This window comes from Phragmites australis, chromosome 9 (assembly GCF_958298935.1).
Source record: "Phragmites australis chromosome 9, lpPhrAust1.1, whole genome shotgun sequence".
Classification (NCBI taxonomy): domain Eukaryota; kingdom Viridiplantae; phylum Streptophyta; class Magnoliopsida; order Poales; family Poaceae; genus Phragmites; species Phragmites australis.
The window spans coordinates 23,052,759-23,066,901 of NC_084929.1; the positions used below are offsets into that span (position 1 = coordinate 23,052,759).

Consider the following 14,143-nt stretch of genomic DNA (forward strand, 5'->3'; position numbering starts at 1 on the left):
TAATTGATGACAATCTCACTAGATGATTATATTTGATAAAATTTAAAGTTCTAAGTATACATATAATCCGAAGATGAATGTATACGAAGAACAAGTTTTGAAAATATCAAATATCACAAAGATATTTGAGATTGCCAAAACTAGTTTACTAGCATCAAACACCACAAAGGTTTTGATGTTAGTAAAAACCAACATATGTATATAATAAACTCCCCCACAATCTATGCATGTGTGAATGAATTTTAAATATCATTGCATATATTGTCTATCTCAAATTTTGGACGGAGTTTTCTTTATACATATCAAGCAAGCATGACAAAGTATGTATGAAGATGAATATGCTCATGCAAAGCAAATCTTTCAAAGGCAATCATTCAAATTCTCCCCTAATTGACATCTTCCCCATATAAGCAAATTATCCTCCATAAGCAAAGTCCTCTTACAAAATATAACATCTAGTCCAAATTCTCCCCCAATTGACATCAATGCCAAAATGGAATCATCGAAACAAATTCTCCCCCAATTTACATCAAATTGGTAAGAATTAAGTAGGACTTGCTAAAAAAGAAATTTTTCTCCAAAACACCATTAGCCCTATCCCACAAGAGGGAATCATCGAAGGCTAGTGCATGACCTTGTATAGTGTAAACTCCTCATGATATGTGTATTTTCATAATTTGAGTTAAACCAAATACACTTATCCAATTACGAGCTTTGTGAGGAGAACAAGCTACACAATAGGCCAAATGGGTTCAAAGAGATGCCAAAAGAGATTTTAAAAAGGAAATTCCAATTAAAACTTCAAAAGATATCAATTAGATACCTACAAGAGATACCAATTGAAAAAGATACCAATTAAATTTCCAAAGGATATCAATTGAATACCTATAAGAGATATCAATTGAAAATTCAAAGCATACCAATTGAAACAATTGAAAGAGATACCAATTCAAATTTAAACTAATTCAATTGAAGGCAAAACAAGCACGAGTCCGAAATAAATATCCAAAGCACAAGTGCAATGGATTATGCTCTAAGTTGAACATAGCAAAATTGTTGACAATATAACGAATTTCTCGTTTATCACAAAGTGTCAACATCTCATAAGCATATATGTCCAAAAGAGCAATTTAAAGCGGACTACAAACCTCAAGCAAAGGATTTTGCAAATTTCATCAATATTGCATATAGGAGCAACTCAAGCATTTGATATAAAATCTTTTGCATATTTGGGATTGAATAAATCATAAACATGATTATAGAGTTCCCACAAAAATATGCTACTTCAAATTGCTCATATTTGCAATAAAGAGGTTTTAAGCACTTGCAAGAAAAACACATTTTTACAAGATATTTTCATGAGATGATGCAATCTACACAAGATTGAATCTTTGAAATTAAATGCATAAATCAAGAATAATTACTTGGAATGATATTGAATTTCTCACTTTGATATGGTCCTTCTCTTGATTCCAATTGAAATTGAAGGAGATGATCTTCTTTGTAGATACCAATTGAAAGATAAAGACTTTCTTCATAAAAAATCCAATTGAAAGGACAAAATCATCTTCATGAATTTCAATTGAAATGAGCTTCTACTTGAAAGGACCTTCATTATGATTAATTCAAGCATCCAATGCATCTTCATTGTACCTAAAACTCTTTTAAGTACAATTTGGTCCCCAAACTCATTGGGTCCGAAGAGGTTAGCAAAAACACCATATAGAGCAAACTCTCCCATAAACTTGTGCATATTGATATGACATAGAAGTGATAACAATTTAAATTCATACCAATAGATAGAAACCAATTGAAAATATATACCACATGAAGATATATACCAATTGAAGTCAAATGAAAGCTTTATGCACATTTTAGACAATAAAAGCATTTGAGAGAGGCTTACTCTAAATGTAGGATCAAAGAAAGCAAACATGCTATAGATATTAACATTTAAGTCAAACAAGCATGCTCGTCACTTTCAAGATCCAATGAAGATATAATTTGGACAAAAATACCAAATGAAAGACAAATATCAAAAGGTTGTCCAAATTACATCTAAGACAAAGATCAACAAATGATCGCTCTCAAAGTTCAACAAGTGAACTAAGCAAGATTTGAGCATATAAAGAATAGAATTGCATTCATGCTCAAAAACTTATCTCAAGCAAGTATATAGAAAATGATATAAGCATTGAGATAGCAAGCTTCCAAAGACTCCAAAAAGGAAAATTTCCTTGAAGAAACTAATATTCCTAACATAGAAATCTTTCACATAAAAGGAAGTCACTTGAAAGCAAGAATTGAAACAAAGATGATCAACAAGGATTACCACTTGTATTATTACCAATTGTAAGAAGACAATGGTATATGGAGATATCACAAGTCGGTACTTGCAACAAGGCATGGATCAACTTTCTTTCAAGAAGCATGAAGGAAGGATTTTATAAATTAAACACATGCTTCAAACACATTCTTCATAAAGTCAACTATTACAAGAAAACACAAATAAAAACAATAGTTGATACAGTTCTGTTGAACTGACCCGGAGTATCCGGTGAACACCGGAGACTCCGGGTGGCACTCAGTCGCCACACAGAGAAGACTCGGAAATTTGCCGGACTCTCCGGGTTCTCCAGATACCGGAGTATCCGGTGAACACCGGAGACTCCGATCCTTTTTATCAAAAGAATAAATATTAACCGAGACTCTCTGGCGGAGTCTCTCTCGGAGACTCCGGCAAAAATATTTTCTCCTACCGGAGTATCCGGTGAACACCGGAGACTCCGGTCTTTTTCAACAAAAATAAATGCTTAACCGAGACTCTCTGCCGGAGTCTACCTCGGAGACACCGGACTAAAAACACCAACTACCGGAGTATCCGGTGAACACCGGAGACTCCGGACAATGAAAACAATTGTTGATTTGATCCGAATGAGAAATGATTCCAATTAAAATCTTGAGATTGAAAAGGTCACTAGATAAATACCACGAATCTCAAGTTTCAATTTAAACCAAAAGTGGATCAATTAATGGATTCTTGCAAAAATGAGAGCTTTACATGAGCTTGACATACCACATAGATGCTAGATAAACAATAATATCAATTCTAAATGGTATTGCTCAAATGTTCACAACTTATGGGTATTTAAGATGCATAAAGCATAATACTCCCCCATAATGTGATAATCCATTAATATCTCCAAAAGAGAGCCAAATAGAATTCAATAAGATGAATAAGATCAAATAAGGCTCCAAAACCACAATCAACACATGAAAGTGCAATGCATCCTACACATACTAGTTATATGACTCACACATACTAGTTGGCAGGAAAAGCTAGATGCACTAGAAACAAATTCATAGCACACTTAGCAAGCAATCAAGATATGTATAAATATGAAACGAGTAAGCATGGCAAGATTGCACTAAAGTCTACACATGCTAGCATAAGCATAAGCTCTAAACAAGCATAGATACATAACCTACACATGCAAAGAGCTAGAAACGTCCACAAAAAGTGTAGAACAATAAATCTAACACAATGAACAAGAATATGAATTTAAGACATTGTGATAGAGAATTACCTTCATAGAGTGACATTGGGTAATAACAAATATAATTCCATAAAACTTGACTCTTTAATCAATTAGATAAATCTTCAAATAATTAGCCAAGTCTCCAATACCCTCTATTTTACCAAGAGACTAAACACAAATTTTACTTGAAAAAATATTAGTCTCAAAGCACAAAACATAGGATGAGCTCCCCGTATATATGTGCATCCAAGTATTTGAATTGCTTGTGATATGCACTTGGTTCATTCAAGAATCTAGAGGAGTGTACCCTATATTTTGAGTTAAGGTACAAAATGAATTTACAATGGAAATACTTGTGCTAAGAATGAACTTACAACCATGAAATCATATAAATTAAGTTCATCTTCCATAGCCATCACAAAGTATCCATCACCTACATTATTAACAAGATCTTGCTCTACTAGAGAGCCGATAAAAGCATCATATTACACAAAGTATAAATTTTGCTCAAATTTTACCTAGCCACTTTCAAGTGTTCCCAATAATGAAAAATTGTGAACATTTGCACCTATGCTAAGATAAGTGGCTAGATAGCTTAAGTTAGATACTTGTTACCGAGATGTCATTGAAGATTGAAATAAACCAACAAACCACACTCTTGGCACTTCTTTCCAAACATCATGAGAAAACCCAATTTGAAAGAATCTTGAGATGAGATATTCAATATAGTTCTTCTCAAGTAAGCCAAGTCTTCAATTGCATCTCCAAGTACCTATTTAGCAAATTAAGCACTTTGTGGTACCCAAACCATGTTGGGTCCTTTAAGATTAGTCATGAAAGATTTAGGCACCCAAATGGCCTTTGTGCTAGCAAATGATGAACTAATCACCTTAGTAGCACAAGTTCCATTTTTAGCCTTCCTAAGCGATAAATCATTATCAATTGAAGAGTTAGGCTTAGGAATGTTACCAATAGGACAATTTTTACCAATATGTCCCTTGGCCCGACAAGTGTAGCAAATGCGGTGCTTATCCTTGCAAGATGCCTTCTCCTCTTGCTTCTTGCTTGCTTCCTTGCCGGTGAGCCTCTTCCTTGATGACATAAGACCTTCATTCTTCATGTAGGGGTATGATGCAATTTCATGTCTCTTCTCATTGCATCCATAACACTTCCTCTTGCTTCTTCTTGTTTTCTTCTTTGGAAGTGTGGTCTTGTCATCAACCTTGTTGGAACACATAGAGGCATAGTGTCCCATGCTTGAGCACTTGAAGCACTTGATATGAGCTATCTTCTTATTGGGTTTTGCTTCAAGTCCATAATATTTGTGCTTCTCACTTTTCCCTTTGCTATCAATATTACAAGTAACACTAGGGAAAATATTAGCTTTAGAGCAACAAAAATTAATAGGCAATTCATCATTGGACATAGAATTGACATTAAATGAATTGCTAGAATTAGCACATGTTAAATCTACATTAGACAAAGAATGTGTGCTAATGTCCACATGAGGTTTATAGGATTTTACCGTTGTGATGATTACCTCATGAGCTATTTCTAGCATGGCATGTGAGTCCACAAGATTTTCATGAGAGCACACAAGCTCATCATGATTTTCTTGCAAGGCCGCATGCTTGCTAGTAAGCTTTTCAACTTGAGCCCTTAACTCAATATTTTCTTTCTTCAAAGATGCTACATAAGAATTAGAGTTAGTAGCACAAGCATCATCAACGGGAGAAATAGTGGATTTGTCCATAGATAAAGAATTGCAATTATGACATGATTTTTCTAAATCCACTAGAGGCATAGCATCTAATTTATCAATCAAAGAAATATGCTTAACTTTAAGATCCCCATAAAGATTAGATAAAGAACTATGAGATTCTTCAAGTTCTTCATATTTCATATTTAAAGCATTAAATTCCTCAATTTTCTCAATGAGAAATTCCTCTTGCCTCTCTAGGCTTTCCTCATGATCTTGTATTATACGCAAGAGCTTGATCATTTTAGACATATTCTTTTTGCTCAAAAGATCAAACCCGAGCTCATCACTATCACTAGCACTAGAACTAGCTTTAGCATTATTAATCTCACTTACCGATTTCCTTTTACCTTTTGCCATAAGGCACAATGAAGAATCGATGTGAGGGGATGAGCACCTTGGAGAAGTGGATGCTTCACTTCCAAGTTGAGGACAATCCATGCTATAATGTCCGTGTCGGTGACAAATATAGCAAGCTTGACTTGTCTTTGATCTTCTCCTAGATGAAGCTTTCTTGTTGATTTTTGTTGTGGCTTCTCCACCTAGGCTTTGTATTTTATAGACTTCTATTTTCTTCAAAATGTTAGTCTCACAAGTACTAATGGAAATAGATGCATCGTTATGAGAACAAGGAACCATATCATCATGATGAATAGACATTTTAGCACTAGATGATATACAAGGCTTAACAACATTACTAGATATGGAAATTTCATTGCAAGTGTTGTTAAAGTCCAAAGGAGGGATTGAACACTCACTTACAACACTCACCATTTCATTACCTTGCTCGTTGTTAAATGTTGGTGAAGTGGATGACGGAGTGACATCCTCTTGGACAAAAGAGAAAGTCATTTGGTGCTCTTCATGGTGTGATGATGAAGTAGAGCATTCCACAAATGACGTCTTCGGAAGAAGTTCTTCTTCATCACATTTGGGCTTGTCATATCTTTCTTTAAGAGTGGTCCAAATGAGATGAGCGTCTTCAAGCGGCAAGATTGATTCAATAACATCTATGCTCAAATCATCAAATAAGACATTAGTAGCTTGAGCATTAAGATGTATGCATTTCTCTTCCTCTTCGGGTGATATGAGTTTATCATTAGGAGGAGAAATGCTCACATCTACAACTCGCTCTATTTGAGGACCCATGGCCCTAAAGATATTAAGCATGCGAGTACTCCAATCACAATAATTAGAACCATCTAAAAGGAGTGGCTCTAAGTGCACTAATCCACTAGTAGACATCTTTACTCTCTAGGCGGTAAAGCCCGAAAAGAGAGACTTGGCTCTGATACCAATTGAAAGGACAATGATGTCGCCTAGAGGGGGGGTGAATAGGCGTTTTTTACAAAAATTCAACCCTTTCTACCGTTGGCCTAAATTTGCAGCGGAATATAAACTAACGAGTTTTTCACAAGAGAAAAACCTAAATATGCTAGGCTCAACTAGTGCACAATCACCCTAAAGAAGTGTGGAAATTACAATCCTAAGGAGACAAAAATTACTCAATTGTAGCAAGAGATATGCAATAAAACATAAATTGAAAAAGGCTGAAAATACTGTTCATATGCCTGGAATTACTGTTCACCCCGGAGTCTCCGGTGTAGTCCGGATACTCCGGTGTGTACAGGTCCGGAAACTCCGGTAAAGTCCGGATTCTCCGGTTTCTGTACAGAACAGAGCCCGAAACTGAATAAAATTAATGAGTGGAGAGTTCTAGCTCAAACCAAGTGATGTCGTGTGTTCCCGGAGATGATTCCAAGTAGATTCACGAAGAACCTACACTCAAATACACACAAACAAGTAGATCGAGCAATATGCACAAAGATTTGAGCAAGAACATAAAAGTAAGGAAACGATAGAGGAGACACAAAGATTTGTTTCCCGAAGTTCGGATTCACCACCGTGAATCCTACGTCTCCGTTGAGGAAGCTCCAACGAGCCGGGTCTCTTTCAACCGCTTTCCTCGATCCACTAGCTTTATCTCTTCCCTTTCGGAGGCGAGATCGACCTTCACAAACTTTCCCGCGGCTCACCACACGCGCGGGAGCTCACCGGGCAACACCTAGCCGGCTAGGAGGCTTCACCTCCAAGAGTAACAAACGCAATCGAACTTCTTGTCAAGAACTCAAGTGCTCAAGATTGGATTTTAGCTCACTTGCACTCAATCTTCCAATCTCTCAACCCAACTCACTTTTCTTCTCAAATCACACATTAGAATGGAGTGGGAGAGGTTCTTTTGGCTCTAAAAATGTGTTCTTTCGTGCCCTTGCAGCAGCCCCAAAGGATGGGGTGAGTGGGGTATAAATAGCCCACTTCAAAAAACTAGCCGTTGGGCTCTTTTCTGGAACTTACCGGAATATCCGGCCTACACCGGAGTCTCCGGCCACTCCAGGTACCGGAGAATCCGGTCTTCACCGGAGTCTCCGAGTACAGCACAGCTGACCTCCGAAAAACGGCGATAACTTTTGATTCCGGAGTCCGATTTCGACGATTTTGGACTCTATGGAAAGCTTATTCAGAGGGCTACACATCCCAACTGAATTCATGACCTAAAACACATAGGATCAAATTAGGAACACTCCAAAACCCATTTTGGACACTTCCGCACTTTCCGCTCCGGACTCTTAACAACAAACTCTCACTTTGGGTTTGGTTGGGAACTCTTGAGCACTGAGACGCGACAATTAGCTCACGTTGCATCCCTCTTAATAGTGCGGCATACCTATACTCAAATTCAAAGATAAAACTCGTTTGAACCACTTTGAGCATTTGAAAACTTTCAAGTACCGCTTCTTTTTCTTTCAAACCTTGAGGGTTACCAACTTCCATATATTCTTCACTCCATCTCTTCTTGATTCTTCATATGATTGATGTGAATCATCCATAGCTTCCCATAGCCTCGCACGGTCCATCGGCGCAAAGCCTTCACTCGCTCTTCACCACCGCCTTGGTCCTTCGGCGCCAAGCCATTTGCTTGCCCTTCACCACGGATGGTCCATCGCAGCCGAGTCTTGCTTGCCCTTCACCGTCTTGCCATAGAAAACCACTTTGTATTCGACATCTTCAATGAATTCACTTTTTCATATATGGAGTCCACTCTTGTTCTTCACTCTTGGCATATATGATTTCAATTCAACTTATGCCTTTTTATGGATCCTAACCCCAACTCACTCTCAAGCATAAAGTACATGGGTTAGTCCATAAAACCTAAATGACAACATTTATACCTTAAGTTACTTGATCTCCACAAGTAACTTATTAGCCTTCATGCATATTGTCAATCTTCATATAGAACCTAACCCCACTCATTCTTAAACACATAGCACACGGGTTAGTCCATAAAACTCTATTGACAAGTCATACCTTTAGTTACTTGATCTCCACAAGTAACTTAGCCTTCAAGCTTATTGCTAATCTTATTGAGCTTATTCTTCTTCTCATGAGCATCACTAAAAGCTCATTTACTTTTGATGCAATTCTTTGAACTCATGGCATTTCTCAAAGAATCCATGCTTCATCATTTATGCATCTCCTATGGAATAACCTAATAGCAATTCTCAATATGATTGTTAGTCCATAGGCATTGTCATCACTCAAGCTTCTTCTTCTTTTTATGAGCATCACCAAGAGCTCATTTATCTAGATGCATATTTTCAATCTTCCCATTCACCTAGAGGTCATGCATGTCTCTCATCCATGCATCACCTATGGAACAATCTACTAACAAACTTAACACCATTGTTAGTCCATAGGTATTGTCATTAATTACCAAAATCACACATAGGGGCTAGATGCACTTTCACCAAGCCTATCCACTGCCCTCCTACCTATCCGAAGGTGGCACTGCCGTCTTAGCCTTGACGCCCCACCAACGATACAACCACCACCTCAGCCCTTCTTTTAAACCTATTCCCGTCCTAGATCTCAAACCTTAATCTCGTCGATAGCGGTTGAAATGATCCTCGATTTTAATCACTCAGCAATTTCAGTCAAAAATTATGAGAGTTTCGATAGTTTATAAGAGTAGTCGAGTACCCCAATGTGTCACAAAAAATTTACACGCAGCACGTAGTCGAGTCCTCGGGCAGCACTGAGCACATGATCAAAACAGCTTTGGCCCATGTCAATGGCAAGTACAATTTAGGCCTACGGCTACGAGGATACAGTCAGAATCGGTTTGATCTCTGCCGCACTTCTCCATGCGCAACTGACGGAGCCACCGAGGAGAACGCGCACGACGGAAATGTGAGGACCGGCACGGCGGTGTTTTCAGCAACCAGCAGGCGGCTTTGTAGCATCGGCCGCCGTAGAATCTGTAGGACAGAACGCCGCCGCACGGCAAAGGCACGGCACGACGTCTGCAACAGTGAGAAGGTATGATGAGTTGGTAGGGGGCTGTTTGGTTTCTTACCAACGTTCGTCTTGTCCAATTTTAATAAAACTTTGACAAGATTCTCACCTCACTTGAAACTCTGGTTCATTTCCTTGTCAATGTTGGTCAAACCATTGGTGGCTAAATTGGTGACCAAATTTTCACAATACCAAACTTTGGTAAGACTTGATAAGGCAAATTTGCTGTAAAAACAGCCCCTAGGTCTGCCAGGTGGCAGCCGGCGAGACAGGATCCGGATCCCTGATTTCAGCAGGACGAAGTCACGAGCGAACAGTAATTTGTACTGTAGCAACAGTTTCGTTAATTTACTGTATACATTTTACTGCTCCGTTACACTGTAGCAGTACATCTGATCCATCCATCCATGATCCAACGGTCTACAGATGTTTGAAGTCACCTGACTTCACCCACTGGTGAAGTCAGAGGATCCGATTCCGACGAGACACCCTCTTAGTGCAGGGTGCAGGCACGTTAGAGAAAAACCTCCGATTCTGGCTTTTGCCATGCCCAGACAGCAACTGCCCCCAAAATTCGAAAGGGAACTGCTCGAAACCATATTGCATCACACTGCTGCAATCAAAATTCCAAAAGGGAATTGCAATCCATTTATTTGCTGCCAAGGAAGGGGAATATTAACAAGACAGCTATGTTGCACGTTACAGATAACAACCAACACCAAAAGTACAGTTCAGTTCCCGGTCCTGGCAACACCTATTTCAGAGCTAAAAGAAGGAATGAACGAACTTATCGAGGAACATTTCCCTGATGCTAAGGTGATCCCACACAGTATTCTTGAAAAAAAGGGGTGATCCCACATATACCGTACTGTTTGCTTCCATAGTTATTCTCGTTATTCCTCAGATTTATTCCTTCGTATAAGATCTCCAGATGCACCATGCAGACCATTACGTCGGTGTTTTGAAGCTAACATATGTATACACTTAAGCACTCTTGATCCTCTTCTGAGAAACAAACAGATACCGCCGCAGGGCAAGCAGTGAAACCCAAGTGAACTTCGAAATCTTCTCCTTAATCATCAGCAGCAATGCAGAGCTCAGAACCGTTTTTAGTATCTGAGCATGTAAACCTTTGAAGAAGCCTGGAATGCCTTCCTTGCTCCAGATAGCACGCAAGGCACCTAACATTGTTTTGGGTGCTCTTGATTTGCTTGGCCTTTCTGATTCATCGTCATCATCTTCATCAGGGTCTGCAGCCTGAATCATGACCTTGCACCTGTTTGATGATGAGTTGGAGTGAAGATGAGAATCTGTGGACAGCATTAACAAGCAAAAGCAGGTGGGAAGGCCCAGATACACATCTGTTGCCAAGAAGTTTACAAACCTGATTAATGGATAAGTCAATACTGTAGCAACACTTTTTGAGATGGCCCCAAGGAGAAAAGCTGAGAAAGCAGAAAGAGCAACTCGGGAAGAATCCTCTGCCGATTCTGCATTTTTACGTCTCTGCCTCTGAATTAGCCTTTGCTTGAGCTGATCGAATGCAGTGTACTGCAAAAGACAGATAATAACAGTCATCAAACAATCACTCCATCCGTTCGTTTTTACATGTAAATCACAATATATTTGTGTATATAAGTGGCCAAATTTTTTTAGTTTGCCTGCACGCATTCTGAAACTACATCAATTTGAGAATGGAGGTAGTACAGAGGGAAAAAATACACACAAAATAAATAACTTACAAGGCTACTAGATACTACCTCTGATCCCAAATATAAGTCCATTTAGGTTTGTCCTAAGTCAAAACTTTTTAGCTTTGACCACTAATAGCTAAAAGATCATATAGATTGACAACATAAGGTTGATCTTACTAGATTCATCATAAAAAATACTTTTATGATATATAACTCTTTCGATTTGAAATAATATGTTTTTATAGATACTATTAGTCAAAGTGCCATATTGGAGACCATGTCGATGTCCCGATGGACTTATATTTGGGATCAGAGGAACTAGTTCAGTTTTGTCTCCTTGTGCTTATATAGTTATAACAGACAATTATGCTGTAAAGGTGTCTTAGATTAGACATATACTTTTTGCTTCAAATATGTTAAGGCAAAACATATACACTTGATGATACTGGAAATAGGATTGAAGGCTCCATGTTATAGAAGTAGATATAGCACAATTGTTTTGTTGACTGAAAGAGGGTGAAAAGGTAATGGCAATTTTGTACATCATTTTCCAGAATAAGATCTTGATGCATGTATTTGTATTAGTGAAAGATATTGGCAGTAGCAGACACCCAAATGCAGCCATTGCTCTTCTCCCGCTATTGCTTCCTTTCAGCAGCCAAGTAGGTTCTGAGTTCTTACTTCCTTCTGTAGTTCAAGAGGTTCTCCCATGTCTTTTTAATGAAAATCAGGAGACCTATATTCCTATCAAGTTTGGACAATTTACAGTAATATTGCAAAAGTAGAGTATACACAGGGCCCGGCCAATAGTCCCAAGAATTTTGCCCCTGCCTACGTTTGTTTATAATGCTCACATGTCTGATTTCAGTGGTTTCAAAACAACAGAACTGAGCACCTTCTGTGACTGTTTGGAGCATGGAAAAGGCGAACAAAATAATGTCCCTTCTACACAATCTTCATTATCTATGTTTATAAATAAGAAAATGGACACAATTGGACACCAAAGTGCATATGATTAATATAAAGTTCTACAATATTCATTGTAAAAGAACCTTGCCAAAGTTTAATACCTGGATAGAAGGATTACAAGTCAATATAATGGAAATGCCCAAGCCATCGAATGCTTCCATCCAAGTACCTTCCGCAAGAGTTTCCCGCAGCCCTTTAGACTTTCCAAAGGCACTTGTTTGCATCCTAGAAGCTGCTGTATCTAGTGGCTGAAAGGAACAGACAAGCACACATAAGATTAGGCAGCCAAGATTGACTTTCAGCAAACATATAACATTAGTTACCTGTGTCACAATAACTGTGCAAACACCAGCAGCAGCTGCAACTAACAAGTTGGCTCTTGTTCCAATAGACTTTGCTCCACTCTTCTCCAAGTAGAGTCTTTTAAAATAGCTATAACCATAAAAGTAACAAAATGACGAAATAAAAGACTGAATGTTCTTCGTGTTAAGGCCCTGATATAGGGACAAAATCTGTCTTTTACGAACTGCTTCCCAAAAGACATCTGAAAGGTTCCTGAAAAAGCATTTGAAGTCACTTAGTTAGTACAATGGACTAACTAAAGAAGTGCAAAATAAATGTTGAACATAGATGCAATGCTAGAGACACAACGAGAATACAAGATACAGCAAAATTTCCTTCAGCAGCAATAACAGAAGGCGAAATAAAAGATTCATGAACCGGAAGCGAAAATGTTTGCTCATAACATCCAAAATCTATAATTCATCATGGGGCTATGGGTCGTAACATTGCAGTCAATTAAACTCCCAACATGTCAGAATGCTTGCTGTACAAAAATGTACTGTTTCCACTGTAATTTTTCAAACAACATCAGATGCATAGTTCTTTTGATCAGACTCTTTTCCTGCTTGTTTGCTTGATGATAATTGTTGTCAAAAATCAACGTAACCTCTTATTGGGAACTCAACCAAAACCACCTGTCTAACGATGTGAAGCCATTATGCTGAGTATATTAAACAATTCCCAGATTAAATGAATTTCTCGCAAACCTAATGGAATAAATAACTCATTCATGTGCCCATATCACCTAGCCAATTGAGTTTGCCACTGGTTCTAAAGACAATAAGCAAATCATATTTCCTTCCCCTTTTTAACAACAGCTTGACATGAAGGATAGAAGGCTGGAGAACCTCAAGTGCCGTTCGATCGCAGATAAATTAGAAATAAGTAAATTATGTCAAAATCAACCCCTTCTTCTAATGCAGGACTCTTCGAGCCGTCACAATCAATCGCACACGCACAGCACAGTTCAGAAAATTCCAACCATCGCGACTATATTATTCAAAATCAGAACTCCCAGATCCAATCCTCACGGACCGCCTCTCAACAGAGAGCCCTGCTCTTGCGCCGCGCGATCATCCCAGGTCTCGACGAGCCAGCCCTGACGATCCCCGCCCTACGGATCAGGCGGCCGGAGAAAGCGATAAGGAAGGGGATCAGCTGTACCTGTACTTGTGCGCGCCTTGCTGCGTCTGGAGCTCGGCCTGGAACTTGGTCTTGCAGGTGTCGAGCGGGTAGAGCACGGTGGTGCTGACGAGCGAGCCGACCGCCCCGGACGTGGCCTCCGCGAGGCTCTCCCAGTCCACCCCGCCACCGCCGTCCCCCGCCATCGCCCCCTGCTCTCCCGGCCAACGAGATCGATCCCGAGGGAAGACGAAACCCGGAGGGAATCTCCTCGCTCTGTTCCGCCGCGCTGACGTGCTCTCTCCCTACCCCGTCTGTGATGTCCAACAGCCTGTGTGAGCTGCGGGCACCGTAAATAGGAGAAG

The 14,143-nt window shown here is 39.2% G+C and overlaps 1 protein-coding gene across 1 annotated transcript; it reads right to left on the reverse strand.

Annotated features, from left to right (window-relative positions):
- Positions 1 to 10,276: 10,276 nt before the first annotated feature.
- On the reverse strand, positions 10,277 to 14,143 carry LOC133928825 (peroxisomal adenine nucleotide carrier 1-like). The gene is made up of 5 exons (XM_062375320.1): positions 13,821 to 14,143; positions 12,638 to 12,869; positions 12,416 to 12,562; positions 11,036 to 11,202; positions 10,277 to 10,927 (listed from the first exon to the last, which is right to left on the reverse strand). The coding sequence occupies exons 1-5, from the start codon at positions 13,982 to 13,984 to the stop codon at positions 10,636 to 10,638; spliced, it is 1,002 nt and encodes a 333-aa protein (XP_062231304.1). The 5' UTR covers positions 13,985 to 14,143; the 3' UTR covers positions 10,277 to 10,635.